General features: G+C 44.8%; 1 protein-coding gene across 44 annotated transcripts in view; it reads right to left on the bottom strand.

The window, feature by feature from the left end:
- Positions 1–25,551, bottom strand: part of DTNA (dystrobrevin alpha) — a 323,001-nt gene that overhangs the window by 106,267 nt on the left and 191,183 nt on the right. For 39 of the 44 annotated variants that reach the window (XM_053243077.1, XM_053243079.1, XM_053243078.1 and 36 more), the window contains one exon: positions 4,748–4,961. In XM_053243077.1, the coding sequence (XP_053099052.1) occupies positions 4,748–4,961 (214 nt within the window). Of the gene's footprint in view, positions 1–4,747; positions 4,962–13,499; positions 13,519–14,369; positions 14,510–18,263; positions 18,381–18,773; positions 19,253–25,551 lie in introns of those variants that run through there. The other 5 variants (XM_053243075.1, XM_053243072.1, XM_053243055.1 and 2 more) reach the window with 5 other exon arrangements.

The raw sequence follows: 25,551 nt of genomic DNA, 5'->3' as shown, positions 1-25,551 counted from the left end.
AAGAACAGAAAAGAAAAGAAAAGAAAAGAAAAGAAAAGAAAAAATGAACCTGACTAAGCATGTGGACAAACTCACAAATATTTCAGTTGGATATTCGGCAGCTCCCCGACCTTTTAAGGCCCAGAAAAACTCTTCTAACTTGTATAGCTGAATACTACTATTACTTTCTTGGTGACAAGAATGGAAATCTCAGTTTTGGAAGGAACCTGTTAGCATAGGCTGTGTACAATTTTATTCTATGTAATCAGAACAACTTCAGAAGATCTAATCAGAAGATCTTTGGCAAGTTACTTCTGCCTCAAAAATATAAATTATGAAGGGTGTAGACATGTTTCTGCAAATCTAATTAAGTAATTTATTCTGTCAAAAATCTGAATTTTCTAGGGACCTTTTCATTAAAACACACACACACACATTTCGGTGCAGAACACACATCAATTTGAATATATGCACTACTAAAATGTGGAAATGAAGGCATTTACTTATGATCACATCTGGTTTTGTTCCCTGCCACAGTTCATTATCCTAAATTTCATCAACAATCACAGTAGCATGTGCAGATAGGCAGACATTTGTGCTCTCCTTTCTGAAAACAAGTCTTTATTCTGTCCTGAAATATATTAAATATCTATATTGTTTGTAAGTAGTACAGAGTAGTGTTTTTAAGTGGTGTGACATCAAAATTTCAAAAGTAAACATTTTGATGGAGCATCAGAAATGTTTTCCTATTTGCTTGCAATGGCCATAGCCTTGTAAGCCTATTTGCAGCCATGATGAGCTGCTGCTTCTAGGCTATTAAATAGGAGTGAGTCCGAACCGGTCCGGCGGCCATTATAAAGAATGGCCGAACTGCCGGACTGGTTCGGCGCTTGCTGGTCCGGGTCCGGGTGGGGGGTATTGCTTTAAGGGCGGGAGGGCTTGCTTACCCCTCCCGCCTCTTTACCCCCTCCAGCGCCCGTATTTAATAGACTAACAGGACGCTGGAAACCAGCCGCCCCCGCCGCTGCCCCCCCCCGCTGCGAGCAGATTTCTCCAAGAGGTACCCATACCCCTGCCGCCGCTGTAGCCCGCCAGCCAGCCAGCCCTTCCTCCCTCCCTCCCAGCTGCCCGCCCGCCCGAGTCCTCACCGGAATGCTTTGTTAAAAAACGAGAGGAGCTCTCGGACAGAGCTCCTCTCGTTATGAAGGCCTGCTGCAGAATGAAGGCGCTTTGCGCGCGCGTGCATGCCGATCGCCGGAGGCCCGGTCTACCCGGCCGGGAAAAGGCCAGGTAGACCGGGCCTCCGATCGCCTTTTCCCGGCCGGGTAGACCAGGCCTCCGGCGATCGGCGTCCTTTGCGGCGCGCGCATGCGCACGCGCGCAAAGCGCCTTCATTCTGCAGCAGGCCTTCATAACGAGAGGAGCTCTGTCCGAGAGCTCCTCTCGTTTTTTAACAAAGCATTCCGGTGAGGACTCGGGCGGGCAGCTGGGAGGGAGGGAGGAAGGGCTGGCTGGCTGGCTGGCGGGCTACGGCGGCGGCAGGGGTATGGGTACCTCTTGGAGAAATCTGCTCACAGCGGGGGGGGGGGTGGGGGCGGCTGGTTTCCAGCGCCCCGTTAGTCTATTAAATACGGGCGCTGGATGGGGCAAAGAGGTGGGAGGGGTAAGTAAGCCCTCCCTGCCCTAAAAGTAAGGCCCCCGCTTCGGTGCCGGTCCGGACTGCTACGGACCGTGCACATCCCTACTATTAAAAACACCACTGCTCTCTTTTTCTTCCTCAATATATGATCATAGCCAATTGGGGACTAAATAGTCAGTGTGATGACATCAAAAAGTCATGTCACCAGTCAGATTTGATGGCATATGTAGCCAACTCAGAATAAAAGCAATAATTCCTTCCCTCACTCCAAATTGGCTTTCTGATGATGTCACATGACTAATCAGATCTGTCTTCATGGTAGACTGAAATCCAATTCAGAGTGCAGGCAAGAAGCATTACCCATTCTGTGAATGAGCAACACATTCACATACAATCACAAAATTGACAGAACAGGGACATTTTTGCAGCATTTGCAAGCTTCATGGAAAACAATCCTCATTTGGGGCATCCTAATTAACTGAGGGTCAACCAGCTGCACAGTTGCACGAGGAACAGCATGAGTGCACACATCACCCTCTCACCCAATATGCCGGTTTGTCCCTGGCATACTCACATGGGAGGCGGAAACATCTGACTCTTCCCGAATTGAATGGTTACTATGTGATTGGGGTGATCTAGATGGTCTGGTCCATCGCACATGACTTTGCAAGGATGGAATGGTGCACTGGGAGGAGGAAGATATGTATGCATACTCATGCAGTAGTGAGGCCAGTTAGATGGTATCATCTGAACTGGGTCTTAGGCAGGGTTGCTCTTTGATATTTTGCTGCCCCAGGTGGAAATACAAGAAGGCATTTCCTTTCCCCTTCCCTGACCTCCTGGGACTCTTCATCTATCCCACTTGGCCATATGGTTTGTTGAACCTCATATTTAGATCTTTTCTTTCTCCAAGAGCCCAATCACAATTCCAAAGCTGGTATCAGAAGAGTTGAGACAACTCTGCTTAATAGTTTGCAAAATAAAAGCAGTTGCTTTTTCAGAACAACCTGCATTTGGGAGCATACTCTGAATTCTGTACTTTTTTACTGAGCAAATTTTTCAGCTAACAAATATGTACATTATAACTGCAGCAAGTTACATACAGAGCTATGCTAGATTATATAATTCATGCCAACATTTTCAGAAACACTTGTTCCGTTCTTCCTCTTTGGCACGTATGTTTTTAAAGCCTTGCAATACAGAGCTCTAGAGTAGACCAAAATGAGTACTCTGAATGATCTCGTTTTCACAGCAATGGTTTCGTGGAGGGGAAGACGGCAACTTATTGGCAATGAACACCAAAACATGTGCCCAGGCATCTTTAATTAGTTGCCTTCCTGTTACTGAAGTCATGAATTCAGGGTTTTACATACATTTAAAAACCTTCTTCCTTGTTGTACAGCCTTTTCAAAAAATCCTGAAGGCCACAGTTGCACAGCCTACTGACAATTTCTCCTTGGAGAGGGCAGGAGGGATGGTTGGATGCAGGCACACTGTGCCTCTGCTGCTTTGTCATGTGGAACAGTTGCCTTCCCCCCATCCCAGCTGTTACCATGGTGACTAAGCTGTACCAGTTGATCTGGCTCTGAAAGGTACACAATACCAAGTAAAAAGTCCATCAAGTGTGTATTGGAGAGGAGGGAAAGAGGGGGCGGGTAGGCAAGCAGGGGGATAAGGAAACTTATTTTAATGGTTCTTTAATAATGTGGATTTCTAACCAGTGCATTTTCATAATATAAAACTGTAACGAGGTAATAGATAATTTGCACCTGTCAAAGTACAAAGCTGATCCCAGTCAATCCAGTTTGTAATTTCAGGCTATTCAGATGCTTTTAAGAATGGCAATAACATGCTGATGGATCCTGTGCTCAATTACCATAATTTGCATATATACACAGAACACTCATCTATAACGTGACATTAGGGATGTCTCTTTCCCGTAAATTCACATTTGTTTTTTACCCAGGCACTGCAGTACAAGGTTTCTGGCAGTGGTAATGGCATGGATTAAATTTTATTGCCATTTTTCAGTGAGAATCTCACAGTTTGCTGTATTAACAGAGAAAAGGGAAGAAATTGCCCACAGCTGCAAAGTCTTGCAGCAAAAAGTTTTTTCTCCAAACAATAAGCCACTAGCCCCCTGCATCTACCAGAGCATGAACACTGGACTAGGGCTGGGGAGACCAAGTTCAAATCCCCATTCAGCCATGATACTAGGTGGGTGACTCTGGGCCAGTCACTTCTCTCTCAGCCTAACCTACTTCACAGGGTTGTTGTGAGGAGAAACTTAAGTATGTAGGACACAGCTCTGGGCTCCTTGGAGGAAGAGCGGGATATAAATGTAGATATAACAACAACAACAACTATTGCAAATGTTACTACTAGTAATAACATCTGAAGAATGGAGCAACTTTACATTTTGAAGTATTCTGCTTAGGACTAATGGAGACATTACATGCTCATGTGTCTAACATTGTCTTGATATCCTCATTTTAAATAGGAAAAGTCACATCTGGAAGGTTGATTAGGATTGGAGAAACAGCAGCGAGCAGGGTATAAACCCTTTCCTCACCCAATATTTTCCCACTCCAACTCACCCCACCAAGCAGAGGTAACCTTTCTATGAGGCAAGGTGAGGTGGTTGCCTCAGGCAGCAGATTACTGGGGCACCAGCAAGGCAGAAAGATTCCCTCCTCCCACCACTAAAAGTGGGGGGGGGCATTTTCTGCCCTGCTTCAGACACACAGAGGTTGTGACCACTGCCACCAAGCACCACACTCCTTGTGGTGTTCCAATATTGGGCTTCCCATATTTGGAATGGGGAGAGAAGAGTCTGGAGGGTAATTTAGTGTGGAAAAATAGTGTGAAGGAAAAAGATTCCCACTACCACTTCTCTGATCCTGTTTCAAAGAGATCATCAGGTTAACATTACACACATTTATATACAAAATCTAATTTGACTTAGAAAGCCCTGAACAACAACTGCACAAATTTCACTTTGTGCAAATTTCACTTTGTATAAGACCAATGTAAGTATTTTGTGCAAATCATAATTGTCTAAAGTAGTTAACATTTTTCTATGGTGAAATTAATACTGACATTCTTAATGGTTAATAAAGACAAACTTACGGGTCAAAAGCTGCCAGCAAGAAGTTGAGCAGTAAGCTGATGGATTGCTCTACATTAATCTGGTGGGTTGTCGGCATGCGTTTGTTGAGTTGGTAAAAAACTGTGGACAGCACAGCTTCAAGCCGAGCCACATTCAGCTCTATGTTCGGATCCAAGTTGTTCAAAGAATTTTCCCGCAGTGCTTCTATTACATTCCAAATGTCCACTAGGTGCACTATGTATAAGGCAGAAACAACAATCACTAGATGAATGCTCACAAAAGAGATACAAAATAAATTCCTCTATAGCATATTTGTTTAAAATATACCCTTAAATGAAGAGAATTATGAAATGTTGTATATAGCAAATTATTATCACAATAGATTAAAGGACAAAGAGAGTCTATAAAGTAACTTATAAATTTTATGAATAAAATCAAGCAATGAAAGCCCAGAGACACCCAGGATCCAGCTACCTTCTAGACAGCATGGGTCAGAGACTTGCTGGTCAGAAATTCTATTGCCATTATACTGGTACCACAGTGCCAGTATAGTTAAGAAAAGGAGTTCTTTCAATATTCTACAATTATAAGCCCTAAACATACTATTTAGGAGAGGAGAGCTGGTCTTGTGGTAGCGAGCATGACTTGTCCCCATAGCTAAGCAGGGTCTGCCCTGGTTGCACATGAATGGGAGACTTGATGTGTGAGCACTGTAAGATATTCCCCTCAGGGGATGAAGCCGCTCTGGGAAGAGCAGAAGGTTCCAAGTTCCCTCCCTGGCATCTCCAAGATAGGGCTGAGAGAAATTCCTGCCTGCAACCTTGGAGAAGCCGCTGCCAGTCTGTGAAGACAATACTGAGCTAGATAGACCAATGGTCTGACTCAGTATATGGCAGTTTCCTATGTTCCTATGTGCCTGTTGGTCATAACATCTATGGTCTGTCCAATCTGTCTGTAAGTTTTCAGACTTCAACTAGGTGACAACCAGCACCAACCCTCCACATCAGCTGTAGATCTGATGTAAAATGGCTGACATACCGCCATTTTAAAATTGACCCTTTAACTCTAGAAAACAATTATTGGCTGGCTTTTTTTGTTTTTGCTGTTGGATAAAATATACTTTTTAAAATGTCCCTTTAAAAAATTCAGGTATATGTTGGAACAATCCTGTGTTGCTCTGGAAAAAAAAATCTATCCAGTGACTGACATTCAGAGTAACACTGGTACTGGGGATGCCTTCCATATGTGCAGCAGTCCTGCAGGGTGACGCTGTCATTGTATTGCACTGAATGCAAGCTAGCATTTTTGCCCAGTGATGGTAATGAAATCAGAGTTGGAAGAGGCAAGTCCTGGCAAGTTCTAGAGAGTGATTTCCTGGTCTGTATAGGAGAGCACCCTGGATCTTCTATAGTTTAAAAAATGTTCCCCTCTCCCTTTTTCCTTCTGTGGGGTTTTGTTTTCTTCCCCCACTGAGATGGCAGAGAGGTGGTGAAGGTCCCTGCAGGCCATGTAAGGCAGTGACAAGGTGGTCTTATGAGGGGATGTGAGATGGAGGCAAAGGAGTCTTATGATGGCATGTGAAGTGGTGGCAGACCTTGCTAGGAGTACTGCGAAGGCACACGAAGTGACAGCAAGGTGGCAAAGGACTTGCAAGGGTCCATGAGGATATGCACTGTGTAGTGGTTTGTAAGGTGCATAAGGTGGTGGGAAGGGGGCCTTGCAGCGGCATGCAAGGTGCCATCAGGAAACTTTGTGAGGCCCTGCAAGGTGGCAGAAGGATTTGCAAGCATACTAGAGGCAGTGGTGGCGATGTGGAGGAAGGATTTGTGAGAGCCTGTGGAGATGCATCAAGGTGGTGGAGGAATTTGCAAGGGCACACAAGGCCATGGCATTGTGGCAAAAGGAATTGTAAGGGCACATAACGCTGAGGCTAGGGTAAAGAGGCACACAAGATGGTAGCTACAGTGATGGGGCCTTGCGAGAGTATGCGAGGTGCTGCTGAGGTGGTGGATGGGCTTTTGAGGGCACACAAGGTGGTGGCAGACTGCCTTTGAATACGGAGGTTCTGCAGAAGGTTGCTGGTCCAAATCCCCGCTGGTATGAAACACCTATATCGGGCAGCAGCGATATAGGAAGATGCTGAATGGCATCATCTCACACTGCGAGGGAGGAGGCAATGGTAAACCCCTCCTGTATTCTACCAAAGAAAACCACAAGGCTCTGTGGGTGCCAGGAGTTGAAATCAACTTGACGGGACACTTTACCTTTATATCAGAGTTATAGTACTTCTGATTATAGAGGTTCAACTTACCAGCATGAATTCTCCTCCATGAATCTGTGTAATGCACTTTTAATAAGAAGTCTTATTAATTCTTATTATCTCATCTTTAATAAGAAGATGAGAGCCATCTTAAAACAGAGAAAAGATCCATCTAGGCCCAGCATCCTGTTAGCATAGTGCCCAGTTAGATCCTTCTGGGAACCTCCAAAGAAGTGCAGAAAGGAAACACTACCACCTCATTCCACCCACAAGCAACTAGAATTATAGGACAGACAGCCTTTGAACATGGAGACTCTGTATCAGATGTGTACTGACTACATCAGCAATTGGATGCATCACAGTCCATCAGGGATTGTAAATTTCTGGCTGGATATTTACCATATAGATGACATTTTGGGGAAGTACCGTGCCTTGCAGAGGTGCATTAGGCAGAAATTCATCAGGGGCCTCTCTAGGAATTGATTGGGGAAGCTGCACCTGTTGAATTTCTCACTGGATGCATTCCTCCCCAGCACAACATCAAGCTGAAAGACCAAAACAAAGTGTAGGTGCATGGAGTCTAATTTGTAAAGCCAGCATAATATATGAGATTATATGAAGCATTTGCCACATATATGGAAATTAAGATGGACACTTTAACTTGTAATTTCCATGATTTTTTTTGCACAAGTGAAAATCAAAAGTATCTTAACTCTCATCTTAACCCAAAGGCTTGTGGATCACTGAATTTCCAGCCTTTTTGAAAAGGAACTTCTGACTAGGCACTGTGGGAAAGAGAAGTACAAACATGGCTCCTACCTGTGCTAGCTAAGTAAAGTCTCCATATTCATAGCCACAGGGCACAGTCATTTTTTGCCACCACCACCCCACCCTCCAGTAATGTACATAGGGGGAAAACACAATGCCATGATGCTGCTTCCATTCTTGGTGCATTATAGGACGAGACCAGGGAAGGAAAAACAGCAACTTGAAACACTGCTTCTACGACTTGCCTAGAAGGCAGCCGATTCCTTCACAGTAGCCGGATCTTCATTAAGTTAATTCCCCACCCTCTGATACTATTTGATACAATATTGATATGATTCAGTATTGTATCTAATCACCTACTGAGGTTGGGAAAGTTTTTAATTGGACTCATTTCCAATGAAAAATGCCCTGACAGGGTTTGCATTGCTTAGTACCCAATTATTGGTCTGATGAGATGCACAACCCTACCATGAGGTGACATTTGATGATGATACTGGTAGCAAAGATCCAAAATAGGGCCACCGCGCAGGGCAAGTTGGGAGCTTAACAATTTCCCTCATGCTGATCCCCCAGTGCAAATAGTCACATGAGCTACTTTTAGCTCTGGAAGAGAATGCATTCAAGCATACGTGCATGTATATTTTCTCCTTTATAACTAACAGCAGCTTCAGTGGTTAAAAAGGGTCCAATCCAAACTGCTGCCTCTCATAGCTACTTTTAAGAAAAGAAAAGAAATGTCAGGAGATCTGATCGCAGATTTCCCATCTCATGTTGAGATTGACCCTAGTAAAGTTTCCATTAAGAGATGTGACCAGCATAGCTCACAGTAATTCTTCATGGTTCTATATGACAGGTTTCTTCCTTTACACTTAAGAACATAGAACAGCCCTGCTGGATCAGGCTCTAGGCCTATCTACTCCAGCATCCTCCTGTTTCACACAGTGGCCCACCAGATGCCTCTGAAATGCCCATAGGCAAGAGCTGAGGGCATGCCCTCTCTCTTGCTGTTGCTCCCCTCCAACTGGTATTTAGAGGCATCTTGAGGCATCTTAGATTAGTAGCCATTGATAGACTTGTCCTCCATGAATTTATCTTGGCCTTTCTTGAAGCCATCCAGGCTGATGGCTGTCAGCATATAATGTGGCAGAGTATTCCACAGGTTAATTATTCATTGTGTGAAAAAGTACTTGCTTTTGTCGGTCTATCCAACAAAAGAAAAATTTATCTCTATTCTCTCTCTCCACATCAAGGATTATCTTATAGAGCTCTGACATCTCTCCCTTCAGTCATCTTTTTTTCTAAACTAAAAAGCCCCAGGGCGCCTCAAAACAAGATGTTCTAGGCACCTTGGTCGCCCTCTGTTGCACATTCTCCAGTTCTATAATGTCCTTTTCGAAGTATGGTGACCAGAACCGTACACAGTGCTCCACATGTGGCTACAGAATAGATTGTATAAGTGCATTTTGATATTGGCAGTTTTATTTTCAATCCCCTTCCAAATGATACCAAGCATGGAACTGGCCGTTTTCACAGCTGCCATGCACTGAGTCGGCACTTGCAATGAGCTGTCCACCACAACTCCAAGATCCCTCTCCTGACCAGTCACCGACAGCTCACATCTCATCAGCGTATATGTGAAGTTGGGGCTTTTTGCCCCAATATGAATCAGTTTATACTTGCTAACATTGAATCACATTTGCCAATTTGTTGCCTACCCCCCCCCCGTTTTGAGAGAGCCTCACAATCTATTCACTACCCTATATAGTTTGGTGTCATCTGCAAATGTGGCCACCTTGCTGCTTACCCCAACTTATAGATCATTTATGAATGAATTAAAAAGCACTGGTCCCAGTACAGATCCCTGGGGGACTCCACTTCTTACTTCTCTTCATTTAGAGAACAGTCAATTTATTTTCCTCTGTTTCCTGTCCTTCAAACAGATTCCAATCCATATATGAACCTTATCCCATGACTGCTAAGTTTACTCAATAACCTTTGGTGAGGAACTTTGTCAAAAGGTTTTTGGAAGTCCAAGTATACTATGTCAACCGGATCACCTTTATCCACATGCCTGTTGTCACTCTCAAAGAACTCCAAAAAGTTGGTGAGGCAAGATTTATCTTTGCAGAAGCTATGCTGGTTATCCTTCAGCAGGACCTGTTCTTCTATATGCATAACAATTTTATCCTTGAGAATCCATTCCATCAATTTGCCTGGAACAGACATTAAGCTAACCGTCCTGTAATTTCCCAGTTCCCCAATGGATCCTTTTTTTGAAAATTGGTGTTACTTTGGCTACTTTCCAGTCCTCCTGTACACAGCCTGATTGTAGGGATAAGTTACATATTTTTGCAAGGAGGTCAGCGTTTTCACATTTGAGTTCTTTAAGGACTTTCAGATGCCATCCGGCCCTGGCAATTTGTTAATTTTTAATTTTTTCAGACAGTTCAGATAATCTCTTGTCACCTCTATCTGACTCAGTTCTTTAGGCTCTGTCCCTGAGAAGCTCAGTTCAGGCACAGGTACATGCTGCTCAGTATACTCTGCTGTGAAGACAGATGCAAATAACTTGTTTAGCTTCCCTGCAGTCTCCATATTCTCTTTAATAATCCCTTTAATTCCCTCATCATATAATGGTCCAACCGCCATTACCTGCCAGGTAACCACCGCCTAATGGTCCAACGGTCTCCCTGGCAGGGTTTTCATCATATAATGGTCCAACGGCCATTACCTGCCAGGTAACCACCGCCTAATGGTCCAACGGCCTCCCTGGCAGGTTTTCTGCTTCTGATGTATTTAAATATGTTTTTGTTATTCTCCTTGAATAACAAGGAGCTATATGCTCCTCAAACTCGCTTGTCACATCCCTTGTCTCCTTGCATTTCGTATGTTCTGTTCTGTTCTCTTCATTTGGGCAGGATTTACAATTTCTGAAGGAAGTCTTCTTTGTTGACTTTACTTGCTAGCCATGCTGTCATCCTCCCAGACTTGGTGGTACCTTTCCTCCTTTTTGGTATACATTCTAACTGGGCTTCTATTAGTATGATTTTAAATAAAGCCGATGTCTTCTGGAGTGAAGTGACTCCTGATTTCGCCTTTCAGTATTCTTTTCACCGAACTCCTCATTTTAGAGAAGTTTCCTCTTTTGAAGTTCAAAGTGTCGATGTTAGATTTCTTTGGCAATTCTCTCCTCGTATACACACAGAATTTGATCATACTATGGTCACTGTTAGGGGTATGCACAAAACCAGCTGGCCCGGTTCAGTTCGAGTCTGAACTAGACTCGAACTGGACCAGGCCAGTTCAGTGTTAAACTCCATCAAACCCCCCTGGTTCGGTTTGGGTGGTGGTGGTTCACAAGCCATTGTGAGGGAAATTTTTGTTTTAGTACTTACCCCCTCGGGGAGGGGCTTCTCCGAGGCCACGGGGGGCTTCTCCGAGGCCACGGGGGGCCCTGCAGAGGTTCCCCCTTCCCCACCGGCCTTCCTTATGCCAAAACCCACACCCACAACTCCCAGTCACTGTCAGTGTTTTGTTCAGGGCGGAGATAGCATGTTCCTAGTAACACATTTCTTTTCAGGCCTTGTATTGTCACCCACAGTGTTTCTGTGGAGAACTATTTTATAAGCTTTCAAAGTTAGAACCAAAAATTGGGGGACATGGACCCAAACCAACCCTGAAGTCTAAATGATGTATACAGACTTGAAGTATATATCAAATAAATCAATGGAAATAATTTGTATAATTTTTACTCCAATCACCAAATTCCTTCACAGCATTGTCCTGCTTCTGTTTGTTTGGGTTTTTTGGTCCATTTTAGTAGTAGAAAGAAGTCTAAGAAGGCTGCATGTGCAGACTCCACAGAGATACTCTGCATTTAAACAGCCTAATCCACCTCATAGGTTTCTGGTGAGCTAAAATAGTGCTCTGAGTGGAAAGAGGAGGAAAGCAAGATAAATAAAGCAGAAGTGGAAACAGCAGCATGGGAGTGAGGGAGAGGGAAGGAGGATGGATGCAAAGCAGATACCACTGAGCTACAGTCCCATCCTCATGATTAGTGGTAATCTAGGGCAGGGTTTCTTAACCTTGGGCCCCCAGATGTTGTTGGACTACAACTCCCAGAATCCCCAACCACAAAGGCCATGTCTGGGGATTCTGGGAATTGTAGTCCAACAACATCTGGGGGCCCAAGGCTAAGAAACCCTGGTCTAGGGTATTCTAGATCCTCTGAAAGTAACAGATGTATGGGAGGGAAATTCCACATTTTAAAGAGCATATATGATATTGGGATTTTGTGTTACAACTTTTTCTCTTTTGTAAACAAATAAATGATTAAGCCATTTCATGATTTCATTTTAAAGTCTGGTGAAATGTTAAATGGGGTTTTGGATTTAGTTAGAAATGTTGTATGTTAAGTGCACAACATTTCTAACTAAATCCAGGGGAAACATGCATCATGAAATAAAAGAGAGTTATTGCTCTATTGTATCAGATATTATCCTCAAAGGTGTAATGATGTTGGAACTGGTAATAAAGAATTTCCTTTTTACATGCCTCTTCAGATTTTATACACGAGTCTACAAAAAGACGCCAGCTTTTCCTATTCACTCATTCCCTGCAGTCTCTCCACTGTACAGGTGAGGGCATATATTTCATTAGACAGAATAATTGCAGGTATGTGTACAGCTCACCATCACAACAAGCAGAGATCAGAATACAGGACTAGAACAGTCTCCTTTTATCTGCCTATAAATGATGTCAACTGCCTGCCTTGTTGTCTGAGCCTTAAGATTTGATTTAACTTTAACACAGTTCAAGGGGCAGCTCAGAGCCATTTTGCTGCTTGAGGAGGACAATATGATGCCTCCAGCATCTGCTAGTGGATGCTCAACATGCCATGCTATCAAGACATGCGAGAACTCTCAGAATATGCTACTAAGCCAGGTAGTGGCAACAGGGGCATTTCTAGCTCATGTCTGGAGAGGAAAGTAAAGAAGAGATGTGCTCCAAGGGGGCAAGGAGAGGCAAATGAACAGCAAATCAAATTTATTTTTACGGTCCATGACCCAGAAGGCAAATGAACAGCATGTATCAGTAGTATGAGGAAAGGTTGTGACAGCAGGTAACAGAAAGGCCCATGGGGTGACAAGAAGTGAGTGCTCGACACCCCTGCACTCCTCCTCATACCCAAGGTGACCACCTCACCCGGCCTCATGAAAGGGCTGCCCCTGAGAGGAAACGAGAGTTCAAATGAGCAGCATCTTAGCTCTGGCAATTGGCACAAAGCCAGGTGGCTCCTTCTCCCTACTAGGGAACCCTTCAATCTGAAACTTTTCAACTACCAAAGATGAGTACAAGTGTTGTTAATAAAACTGCCCTGAGGTGATTGGCGAACACCCCTAAATCTATGTTCTGGCTTGCATGGGGGAATTAACTCAGAAAGGACAGTTTCACTTCAGATTTAAATTTGGCCAAAGTTGTGAACCCAGGAAATGACTGGACTGAGATAAGATTTAAATTTCAAAATCAAAAGGAAATATTTATTGTAGGAAGGGGTACAGCAAAAATAAATGTGTGGTTAAAGCAATATTATTACTAAAAATATCTTTAATTGCAATGAGGTGTTTTAGTTTAAAGTCCTAATTATATAAATTCCCAGGCAGGCAAGAGAAGTAGGTGGTTGGATTTAAGAAAAGGCAATAGAGACAGAGTTGGGCTCAGCGAGAGGCAAATGTTCATATCACCTGATCTGGATGAAGGGATCTCAAGGCTCCTGGAACCACCGAGGGACCTCGTTTCTCAGGGACAGCTCGGTCAGGGGCAAGAAGGTTGGAGAGGTTAGTTGCCAGAGGTGAATCCACGAGGGTGCTTCCTCTGTGGAACCAGATTCCTAGGTTGGCAAGAAAGACTGGGCAGATCAAGCTGGGCAAGAAAGTCAATCTGAAGGGTGGCATGCAGAACTGGACACAGCCTGGCGTGGCCTGTGAACAGTAAATCACCCAAGCAGCGGCTGGTGACTCCAAAGTAGATGGTACGCAAAGAGCACATTGGATCATGAAACTGGAACTTCTAATCCCCCTAAACATATCCTGGGGGCACATTCCAATGGACCTTTTTCGTTGGATAGGTGTGTTGGGTGGAACCGGCAAGGATTCCATTGTTGCTAATCTTTTTTCCTGTGTGTAGCAATTGCTGAGGCATGCCAAGGCTTTTGTCATGAAAACAGAGTGCATAGACGGGAGAAGAGGAAATTTGCCTGGACAGAGGGTCCAATAATCCAATCAGTACTTCTAATGGGTGCATCTCTAGTTTCATATCGCTGACTCAACCTCTTTTGTGAAGGGGGAGATTTACCTCCATGAGCCTTATATGCGTTCTTCCTGCTGAGTTAATTGGCTCATTGGCTTGCTGCTATCCTTTGCGAAAGGAGGGGATGGTGATGTGGTTCACCTTGAGTGCAGAGTGAGCTTGGCTGGAAGTTAATCTGTTTTAGTTAACTTCTAGGGTCTACTTAGGGTAGCCCAGCATAGAGAGGGCGTGCATCTGCTCCCCTTTCCAATTTGCTTCTTAGGAGGCGAATTTAGGGGCACCTGGCCTACTGTCAACTAACTGACCTTTTCCCACGTGCCACAAACGGAGAGCTCACGATGCTGTTAGGCTCCTTAGCGTGTCAAAAGTGAGATCTCCGAGCCTTGAGACTCAAACACAAACGAGGGGGCTCCTGGGAGCTGGCAGAAAAGCATTGCTAGCAACAGTGTACACTAGCTTTCTGTTGCCCTAAACAAGCTTTTCGTTGCTAGGCTGCCACATTATGGTGTCATTAATAGCATCACTTCTCCACTTTCATTAGTCTGTCACAAGAGCTCTTAAAGTGAGAACTGCCAGTATGTAGGGTCAGGAGGGCTGCTGCTTGTGCATGGTGGAGTTGGGGTCCTGGAATCAATATACTGTAAGCGGTTGCAATCTTGAGCCATCATCGGTATCTCTAAGCACGATCCTATGGGCTGTAGTGCTGCTGCTGAAGGGGATTTTTTTTTAAAAATGTCTTTCATAAGATAGAAAAAATTCCTTTTCTGGAATTGAAATTTGAGCCACCGCTTCAAGTGCTGACAGTTATTCCTTAGATGATGATTTCACATGGGGTTCAAGAGGAGTAACCGATGTGTAACAGATAAAATGCAGAATTTGCAGACTGGACACCCTACTGAAATAAGGGCTGAGCTGAAAACTGCCCTACTTTGCAATCCTGCTTACAGGCAGAGGGATGCTCCCTTTCAGCAGGTTTGTGGGGGCCCTGTGAGTAGGAGATGGTGTTTGCCCCAGTTAGGGATGTGCAAACAGGTTTGATTCTGAACCTGTCCGACAACGAACTGGTTTGGTTTGATATTGAAACAACCCCCTCCCCCACTTCTTTGGACGGGGGTTCTAAGTTAAAAAAAAAATTCTGTTGGCAATGTAACTCACTGCTGCTGCTCTGGGGGGCTTCTCTGAGGTCATGAGGGTGGTTTCTGAAGGTTCTCCCTCACCTTCCCAGCCTCCATTAATGTCCAAATTGCCTGGTTTGGGTGGTCTTCGGCCCATTTCGGGCCTGCCCTCTGTTGGAGGAGGTCATGCAGAGGCCCATTGCGCATGCATGGCAGCCTCCAAAATGTCCACTGCAATGAAGGGCAGGCCCAGAATGGGCCGAAGACCACCGGTACCAGGTGATTTGGTACATCAGTGGAGGCTGGTAAGGGGAGAGGGAACCTCTGGAGACACCCCCCCCCCACCCGCAGCCTCAGAGAAGCCCCCCAGAGCAATGCTGATAAGTTATCTTTCTTTTTAAAAAATTGTTTTTAATTGCGAACCCCCTGAAACTGAACCGAACCCAGGAGGTTTGGGGTGTACAAAACCAAACATGCCTGGTACAGTTCAAGTCCGGTCTGGGTAACCGAGTCTGAACCAGGCAACCCGGTTTTGTGTACACCCCTAGCCCAAGTTACTGGTGGCAGTAAACACACACTTCACCACTGCTAAATGCAATTCTTTCTCTGTCTTTTACCCACAAGATGCCTAAGTACAGGAAGCTTTGCCTCTGGCAATTGTCATGCAGAGATAGTGAAGGAAATTATTCCTGCTCTCACTCTGGCATCATGTGAGTAAGAATCAGAGGAAAAAATGGCATCCAGCAGCAACAAGCAGCATGACTGCCACCACCAGGAGGACTACAAAAAGGTCAGTGGAAAGGTAAGAATGGATTTGGTGGGCTTTCATTAATTCTTCCCCACCACCTCCTGCAAAGCCTCAAATTTTAAGCTGAAAAGGTTCACATGAGAACTTTGGGCTGAGCCATAGTTGAAATCAGTCATCCTAAGCCCATAAATAGCTTTAACAAGGACAAAAGGAGGATAATTGGGATGGTACAAGAATTATAAACCACTTTGGCTACAGTCCCATAAAGTTACGTGTGCCTGTCATGGAGAAAGAGACAAACAGCTAAAGTTATCTTGGATGTTTCCACCTCAGCTGCTTTTGTATCTGAACAGGCAAGCCACTTTTCAGTAGAAATAACTTCGGCAATAACTTGGAAGATAAACTGTGTGTCTTGTTCTCGCTGCTGTGCACATATAATTTTGCAAGACAGCAAGTCTTAGTCCACTGAAGACTGCTACAGAAATAATAAACCTTTCTTTAAATATTTCAGAAGTTAGGAGCACATCAGAGAGCTAGTAGGACCATACAAAGATAAAGTTTAAAAGGATACTGAAGAAAGACAGAAATAGTGGAGAAGTGTATTATCAGCATCAGTCTTCATGGCAGAAGAACAACATATATGTTGTTCTTTCATGGGATAGCTTAGAAAAGTTCCCATGGGGCTCTTATAAGAACCATCTAGACACGGACTAGGCCAAGACCAACCTAACTTAAACAGCTTCATGTGTCCTCAGATATCAGGCCAAGATTAGTTTTTATAGAGTGCAGCTGAAGCGCTGTTAAGCAGAGGTGATAAAGATTAAATCTGAAGTATTAAATCACAAATTCCACAACTATTAAGTCATTAAGGCCAGATGGCATTCACTCAAGATTTCTTAGAGTAGGGATGCACAGGAACCGCAATTTGAAGCACAATTTGTAACACATCCCCTGCACCTTTAAACGGAGGAGAGCAGGCGCATACCTACTCCTCCACCACATACTGCCACTTCCTGAATTGCGGAGCTCCAACCAGCTATCTTGGTGCACCAGCAGTGTTCTCCCACAGAAGCTCTCATGCGATGCGGGCACATGGGCTCTGCACATGCGTGACAGCCATTTGCTGATCATGCAAATGGCCGCTGTGCATGTGCAGAGGCCACATGTGTGCCAGCATCACGCAGGGACAGCTGGGGAGAGAGATGCTGGCGCATGAACAGGCACGGAGCCTGACCGCCAGTGGCCCGTGTGCGGCCGCCGCCACAGCCCCGCTCACCCCGACCCCCGTGTCTGACGTCAGACGTGGGGTGTGTGGTCTGGCTCCCGAACAGAGCCCTGCGGCTCCGTTCGGGAGTGTGTGTCAGGCCGGTGCTACATTTGCAGCGCTGGCCATTAAACTCCTGAAAGGGCCGCGCGGCCCCTTCAGGAGCTAGTCTGGAGCTGGCGCTGCATTCACAGCGTAGCCAGGAGCAGCGTAGCCAGGAGCAGGAGGCAGGGAAGAGCTGCTCCTAGCCATGCTGCGAATGCAGCAGCCATTTAACTCCCAAACGGGGGCCACGTGGCCCCTGCTCAGGAGCTAAACCAACACCCCTGCATATGATGTCAGATGTGGGGAGCATGTCGGGGCCACGAGGCGCGGCCCCTGACTGGGCGCGGCCCAGGTTCTTTGAACCTGTAGGCCCAGTGGTGGCTCCGCCCCTGCACATGAAGATAGCTGGTTGGAGCACCACGATTCAGGAAGCGGCAGCAAGTAGCAGAGGATAAGGTATGCACCTGCTCTCCTCCATTTTAAAGGTGCAGGGGATGTGTTATGAATTGTACTTCAAATCACGATTCATGCACATCCCTGTCTTACAGCTCAATGTGGAACTGTTGGTTAAAATGGGTAACATTGCTAAAATGGCCTCATCAAATGGCTGGAAGATTGCCAATGTTTTAACACATTTTTTAAATAAAAGCTATTGGGGTAGATTCAGGAAGTTACAAACCTGTCAACCTAACTTCTGTCCAATGTAAACTGATGGGCAGTATTACTGAGGCTACAGCTGTTCAAATGCACAGAATGACAAGTCTTGCTAAGTAAATACTGAAAGTTCAAGCTAAATTTAAAACAGAAATAACGATATGTAGCATGAGAGGGGGGAAATTCGCATATTGTCATAATCTGCTGCCACAGATATTGAATTGTGCATAACTTCCTAGGGATGAGGTAATACAAATAATAGAACGATACATCTCTAACCACTAGATGGCACTGTGCGTATGTTAGTAAGCACCACATATATGTGCTCTTACATACTAACTGTATGTTAGCACTACATCAGATTAATACAAACCAAGATATTTAGATTTCTGCTTCTCCCTTGAGAAATTATTGGTCTTGGTGTATCTGCATGGATTTCTGTGTGGTTCTGCTTTAGAGTGGCATATCTATGCCATTTTCACATAATGAGCTGAAAGAAGACGACATTTTTAATTGACAATTATTATCATGGCAATAGCTCTCAAAATGCTAGGATTGACCTTATCCCATGTTTAACGTACTGGGTTACTGAGTCAGGCATATGCCAGTTTCAGATAGTGAAGTGTAGTGGCTAAAGGTATAAGCTCTGACACAGAAAGGAAATCAAATTTCATTCTAGTCATGAACTTGATAAGTGACCTTAGGGAATCCACTCTTTTTTACTCCCACAACTGTAATATGTAGGGATGTGTGGACCGGTCCGGCGGTTCGGTCTGGGGTTGAACTGAACCACCACCCCCGGTTCCGTTGGACTGGAACCGGACCAATTCCGGCAGGTCTGCGAATTTTTATTTTTATTTTTTAAAAAATAAAGGATAAGTACCTTTAGCCCCTTCGGGGGGTTTGCTGAAGCCGCCGGGTGTGTGTCCCTGCACGGGTTCCCTCTCCCCCCACCGGCCTTCCTCATCACCGCCGCGGCCATTATGGAAACCCTTCTTGGCCCTTTCGGGCCTCCGTACGAGCAAGCGGCTGCCATTTTGGCGACGGCCGCACATGCACCAATGCCCTCTGCGAGGCCGTGCTAAGCATTTGAAGTCTCTGGCATAATTCATATTGTCTCCATTAGCTTCTGTAACTAAGCTTAAATACACATAACTGAAATAACCACCTATTTCCCTTTATTGAAACTGCCTTTATTTCATATTCTTTGTCAACTTTGTTTTTATGTTCCAGATTAGAAGCCTTACTGGATAGAGACCAGTTATCTCACCCCTTGTAAAGTGCCATATAAATGGAAATAACAACAACAATAGCAGCAGCAGAAACAACTAGCTTAACCCGTGTGGAGCATCTGCACGCTAGTATTAGATTTCTCCCCTTACCCCCTGCCACAGCCCACCCCTCACCTCAGAGATCTCTCTACCCTTGCCTGAACTGCACTCCTGCTCTTCCACCTCCCTCCCGTTGCTTCCATCCTCCTCACCTCTCTTGGTCACTCCTCCATCCCTTTACTCCATCCCCATCTTCCTCACCTCTCCTGGTCATGGCTGCAGCCTGTTGACCAAGCTGTAGCCCCCTATCCCCAGAGACCTCCCCAGTCTCACCCGAGCTCCACTCCTGCGCCTCTGCACAGTAGCAGCAGCAGCAGCAGCAGCGGTTGACCAGGCCCTTCCTCGCTGCTGCTGCCGCCACCACCATAGCCACTCATTCCCATCAGGCCGCTGACAGGCCTGGGCCCGTCCCTTGACTGTCTGCTTCCCTTAGCCAATGGCCTCGGTAGCCCCAAACAGCAGCAGTGGCTGACTGGTCCCTTCCTTGCTGCTGCCACTGCATAGCCGCTCATTCCCCTTAGGCCACTGACAGGCTCAGGCCCATCCCTCGCTGTTCCTTTTTTCTCTCTTCCCCTCCCTTCTTTCTCTTTCTCTCCCTTCCTGAGTTAACAGATCGTGTTAATCTTATTTCCTATTCTAATTTACACAATGGCAGCCTCCTTCTCCTGAAGGGGCACTTTCCTCCCTCACAACCCCTCTCTTCGCAGACCCCTATCCATATCCATATTCCTTTCCTCTACAATCAAGAACATCTTCCAACCAGTAACAGTTTCATTCCAACTCATCTTAATTATCACAGGCTCCTCCTCCCTATCTACTTATGGAATCCTCACTGCCCAATCACCATGGTGCTTCTGCTCTCACAGGCTCCTCCACCCTATCTGCATATGGAATCCCCACTGCCCAATCAGGTGCTTTTGCTCATGAATTCTCGCGAGACCTGCCATGCACAGCATTAGCCACGGGTACACCTTAGAATGTGTGTGTGTGTGTGTGTGCGCGCGCGAGAGAGAGAGTGATATAGAAGATAGAAGATTATAATACAATATAATATTATTATAAGATAATGATTGATTGATTGATTGATTGATTGCATTTCTATACCACCTAGTATAGAAATCTCTAGGTGGCGCACAGAATTAAAACATAATATAACATATTTAAAATTCATAAAAAGATAAAAATCATAGATAAAAACATGAAAAACACATTAAAATTTAAAAACTGAATCTCAGTTGAAGGCCTGGGAAAACAGGTACATCTTCAGGGTCCTCCTAAAAGCAAACAGAGAAGGAGATGCTCTTATTTCAGCAGGGAGCGCATTCCAAAGCCCTGGGGCAGCCACAAAGAAGGCCTGGTCCCGAGTTGCCACAAAATGAGTTGGCAGCAACCGTAACCAGACCTCTCCAGATGATCTTAATAGGTGACAGGGTTCACGACAGAGAAGGCACTATGGACCTAAGTACCCTGGACCTAAGCCGTTAAGGGCCTTATAGGTAATAACCAGCACTTTGTATTTCGTTCGGAAACATATGGGCAGCCAGTGCAGTTCTTTTAGAATCGGTGTGATATGGTCCCTTTGGGTAAACCCAGAGACCAATCTGGCTGCCGCATTCTGAACCAATGGTAGTTTCTGAACTACGTACAAAGGCAGCCCCACATAGAGTGCATTACAGTAGTCAAGCCTAGAGGTTACCAGTATATGTACCACCGTTTTAAGGTCATTTGTCTCCAGAAAGCGACGTATCTGGCATATCAGCTGAAGCTGATAAAAAGCACTCCTGGCCACAGCCTCAACCTGAAAAACCAGGGAGAGTTTGGGATCCAGGAGCACTTCCAGACTATGAACCTGATCTTTTAGGGGGAGTGCAGCCCCATCCAGAACAGGAAGATCTAAACCATCTCTTGGATCCTGACCCCCTACAGGCAGTACCTCTGTCTTGTTAGGATTCAATTTCAGCTTGTTCTCTCTCATCCAGCCCAATATCGCCTCCTGGCAGGCACTTGGAGGGGGTCATACCATTACCTGATGAAGTTGGTATGGAGAAATAGATCTGGGTGTCATCAGTATATTGATAGTATCCCAGACCAAACTTCCTGGCGATTTCTCCCAGCAGTTTCATGTAGATGTTAAAAAGCACTAGAGATAGTATGGAGCCTTGTGGAACCCCACACTTTAGCTCTCATTTTTTAGAACAACAGTCTCCAAGCGACACCATCTGGAATCTGCCAGAGAGGTAGGAGCGGAACCACTGTAAGACAGTGCCACCCAATTCCACCTCCTTCAAGCGACTCAGCAGGACACCATGGTCAATGGTATCGAAAGCCGCTGACAGATCCAAAAGGATCTGCAGAGTCACACTCCCTCTGTCAATCGCCAGTTGTAGATCATCCATCAGGCTGACCAAGGCAGTCTCAACCCCACAGCCCACCCAAAAGCCAGTCTGGAAAGGATCTAAATATTCTGTCTCATCCAAAACTGCCTGGAGCTGAGAAGCAATCACTCGCTCAATCACCTTGTCCAATCAAGGAAGATTAGAGATGGGTCTGTAATTAGCTAACTCTGAGAGATCCAATGCAGGTTTTTTCAAATAAGGTCTAATAATAGCCTCCTTAAGACAAGGAGGCATCTTGCCCTCCCTTAGAGAAGCATTTATGATATTTACCAGAACCTCTCTGATAATATGATTGGCAGATGAAATAAGCCAAGTTGGGCAAGGGTCAAGAGAGCAGGTGGTAGGGCGTACAGTCTGAAGCAGTTTGTCCACATCCTCAGAAGTAACAAACTGAAGGTGATCCAATTCAGTCCCACAGGAGGGGTTGCTGGGTACCTCTACAATAGACTCTGCAGTAACTGTGGAGTCTAGTTCAGCACAAATACAAGACATTTTATCTGCAAAAAAATTGTTAAACAGATCACAGCGAGTAACAGATGGTTCCAAGTTCAAATTCAAGGCAGAGAGGGCACGGACTAGCCCCCTCACAACCCTAGACAACTCATCTCGATGTGAACTTGCAGAAGCAATGCAGGCAGAGAAGAACCGCTTCTTTGCCATCCACACTGCCAGAACATAGGTCCTCATATGAGCTCTGTGTTGCAATCTGTCAGATTCATACTGAGTCTTCCTCCACTTGCACTCTGGTCATCTACCTCACCACTTCAACTTTATATATATTTCTACAAAGCGTAACCATTAGTAGTCCCATGCATGGCAGCTCTCATGAGAGTTTGCGAGCAGATGCCTGGATAGTGAGGGGGACAGGGGAGAAAATGGTGGCAGCGGGCAGCCAGTCAGCGGGCAGGAAAGGAAAGCACCAGCTAGGCTGACCGGCCAGGGAAAGCAGACTGGGAGAGGGGGGAAATGAAGATGGGGAGGAGACAGGGAGAACTAGGGTCACAGATGCTCTGTGCCAGATCAGCTAGTAATAAATAAAACCACCACCACCAAGGCCAATTTAGTTGGCAGCAGGGAAGTAGAGAGGTCGCAATGTGCTGCAAGCCATGCTCAGTTCAGGGCATACATGATCACAGGTCCAATGGAGTGAGTACCTGTGCTGATACTCCACTCATCCTTATTCATGGAATATCCTCACTGACGCTAAAATCCAGTTTTTATTGCCACAGAACTACTTCAGCAAACTTTTATGTTTTACACTGAAGTGCTGAATCATCTAATGCACTAGATGATAGCAGCAAGTTAAAGGAAGATAGAAAAAGCTTTCATTAATACAAAAATATCTTAGTCATCAGCAATGATGGAAAAAATAAGTAGGGGGGAAAAGAGAAATAATGGGATTTGGGTAAAGTATTATGCACACTGACATTTATATATTTATAGTCTGCTGGAGCATGGCAGCAGCAATTTTAGATGCTGTTCCCAGAACCCCTAGGTGGAGTAAGAGTCTGCATACTTGGGTACTTGTTTGAATTAAAATATATATATATATATATCTTGCAAGCTTTGAAAATGATTTGCAAATCCAAGACAAAGATGTTGTCAAGGAAGAGAGGAAAATGTTGGATCATTTGATGGAGGCATGGGAGATGAGGGAAATGAAAGAACAAAATAGATAATAGGATGGTGCCAGACTTTGGTCCAGCTTAAAGATATGAAATTAATTATTTCAGAGCAAAGCACATATTAAGGGTGTTATTCAATTATGAGTCCATACCCAAAAGTAAGGGTGAAGTCAGACTTAATATTGTAAGCATTGTAGAGAATGCCACAAACACATTCACTGCTGTCTAGTGGGCTAGAAATATACACTGCCTGCACCATGTCACGTTCATACCACAGGTTGGCCACACTGGCCACACAAGGACAAAGCATACCTGAGTGGACACATTCCTCTTAATATTTATTAGTTAAACGGACATACTTTTTTTGACTGTACAAGCAATGTAATGCTGTGGTGAATCTTCTTGATAGGCTTATCTACATTTGCCAGTGTATTGTTTCATTATTATTTTTTTAATGACAGGCTATTTTTATAAACTAGGTTGACACAGTGCAAAACAGTAACAGCAACAACAACTGCGTAACTTTCATATTTGCCTTACATTTCTGGGAACCGGGCAATTTATTTTCAGCACCTGAGATTTATGCTCCTTTATTCCTGCCATTACTTTTCAACAATAAAATGTTTGTAATGGGTGCAGATAATGGAGAAAGTGAAGGCAGAACTGCTTTAAGGAAGCACAGCCTATAGCTCAACACTGGAATGCCATTTTGGCATCATAGCTCAGATTGAAGCTCAGATGGCCAGTCTTTACAGCTTGCTTGATGATATAACAGCCATTGAAGTGAGACTGGCCCAGAGTGTGATGTATTTAAAAATATCTGAAGTGAGTATGTCTTGAACAGCACTTGCATTTAATTTACAGATGTGAAATTATTGTGCGTTAGGAAGGGTGGCTAACATAAGGCTAACATAAACTGACAGGCAGAAGAGAGAGAGGCCCAAAGGCATGTAAGAAACTGAAGCTGACTCGCCTACATGCCTCTGAAGTCTGACTATTTGAACTGAGCAGAAGTATGAGGAAGAGAAGGATTAGAGTGGGGGCAGGCAGGGAAGTTAACAAGGTCGCCATCATGGTCAGTTTTAGCACAACTCCATCCCCATGAAAAGAACTGTATTGTTCTGAAGATGAGACAGAGCAAAAAGTCTTTCATTCAAAAGAAAACAGATGAGAAAAATAACATGGAAACCCCCCAAGGTGCCAAATTAAAAACCATGAGGGTTATGAACTCCCGGTTTGTCTGCTCTAATTAAACCCCATATTAGATTCATCCGCTTGGATTTAAATTCAAGGCTTTCAACTGCCAACTGTTTATTCTGATCTAGGGAAATCAGCAGACTTTACTTCTGCTGCAGCCAGCATTGCCGAATAATCACACAACACACGGAGTAAAGCCCACAAAGGATGGCAGTAGCTCTCCAGCTGTACAGTGATGCTTAATTGTATAATGGAGTTTTGATTATGGTGTGTTATGTTCTGCTGCTAGGGCCAACTGGGAGACTGTATGTGCAAACGTGATATTTCATCTCACTAAGTACCTTTTAATAAATGATGCAAAAATAAAATATAAGAAACTGTCATTCCAAGCAAAAGCAACGTTCTAGATTGAGGATGGCTGTGAATAGTGGCTGACATCCAGAAAAAAACATCAGGGGAGACAGCAGATTTGGGTCCCTATAAAGAGAGGCTGCTCGTAACTCAAGCCGGAGTGTTGCAGAGAAGGAGAGCACACATGTGGGGGGAACAATTTTTCCTGCTTTCCTATGCACTTTGCCTTCCAAAAGTACATCCCTGAAGGCTTTGCAAACATCAGGGACGTATTTTTGGAAAGCAAACAGCACTTGAAGGGACAGAGAAGAGCAGCAGAAGTCTTTCCTCCCCCCACCATACACTCTGCTACTCAACACCATTAAGAGCAGTTTCTCTGTGCAGGGCCATAGCTCTGCTGCATCCCCCAATGGCTTTTTTTGGATGCCAGCCAGTATATTTCTGGAATTTCACAAATACAGTGCTTTCAGCTATCACAGCTGGTGCTCGGGCATTCCCACCTAACACTCAAATTCTGTTCATGATTGTATTCTCTCAGCACCAAAACAGGAGGCTCTCACATTTCTCTGCTAAGGTTTCAGCATGGGTTTCCATAAACCATGAACGACATCTGTGAGCTTGAGAAACAGTTCAGTCTTCGACATGTTGAATTTGAGAGAGTGATGAGACACATCAGGGATAAAGATATAGGACTGGCAGAGAGGGAGATATCTGGAGTACAGAGGTACAGCTGTAGGGGAAGAATGGCAGTTCAGTCCCCA

This window comes from Hemicordylus capensis, chromosome 4, assembly GCF_027244095.1.
Source record: "Hemicordylus capensis ecotype Gifberg chromosome 4, rHemCap1.1.pri, whole genome shotgun sequence".
In the NCBI taxonomy this organism is placed as follows: Eukaryota; Metazoa; Chordata; class Lepidosauria; order Squamata; family Cordylidae; genus Hemicordylus; species Hemicordylus capensis.
Note: the sequence above shows the minus strand (reverse complement) of the source record. Positions and strands in the feature narration are given on the sequence as shown.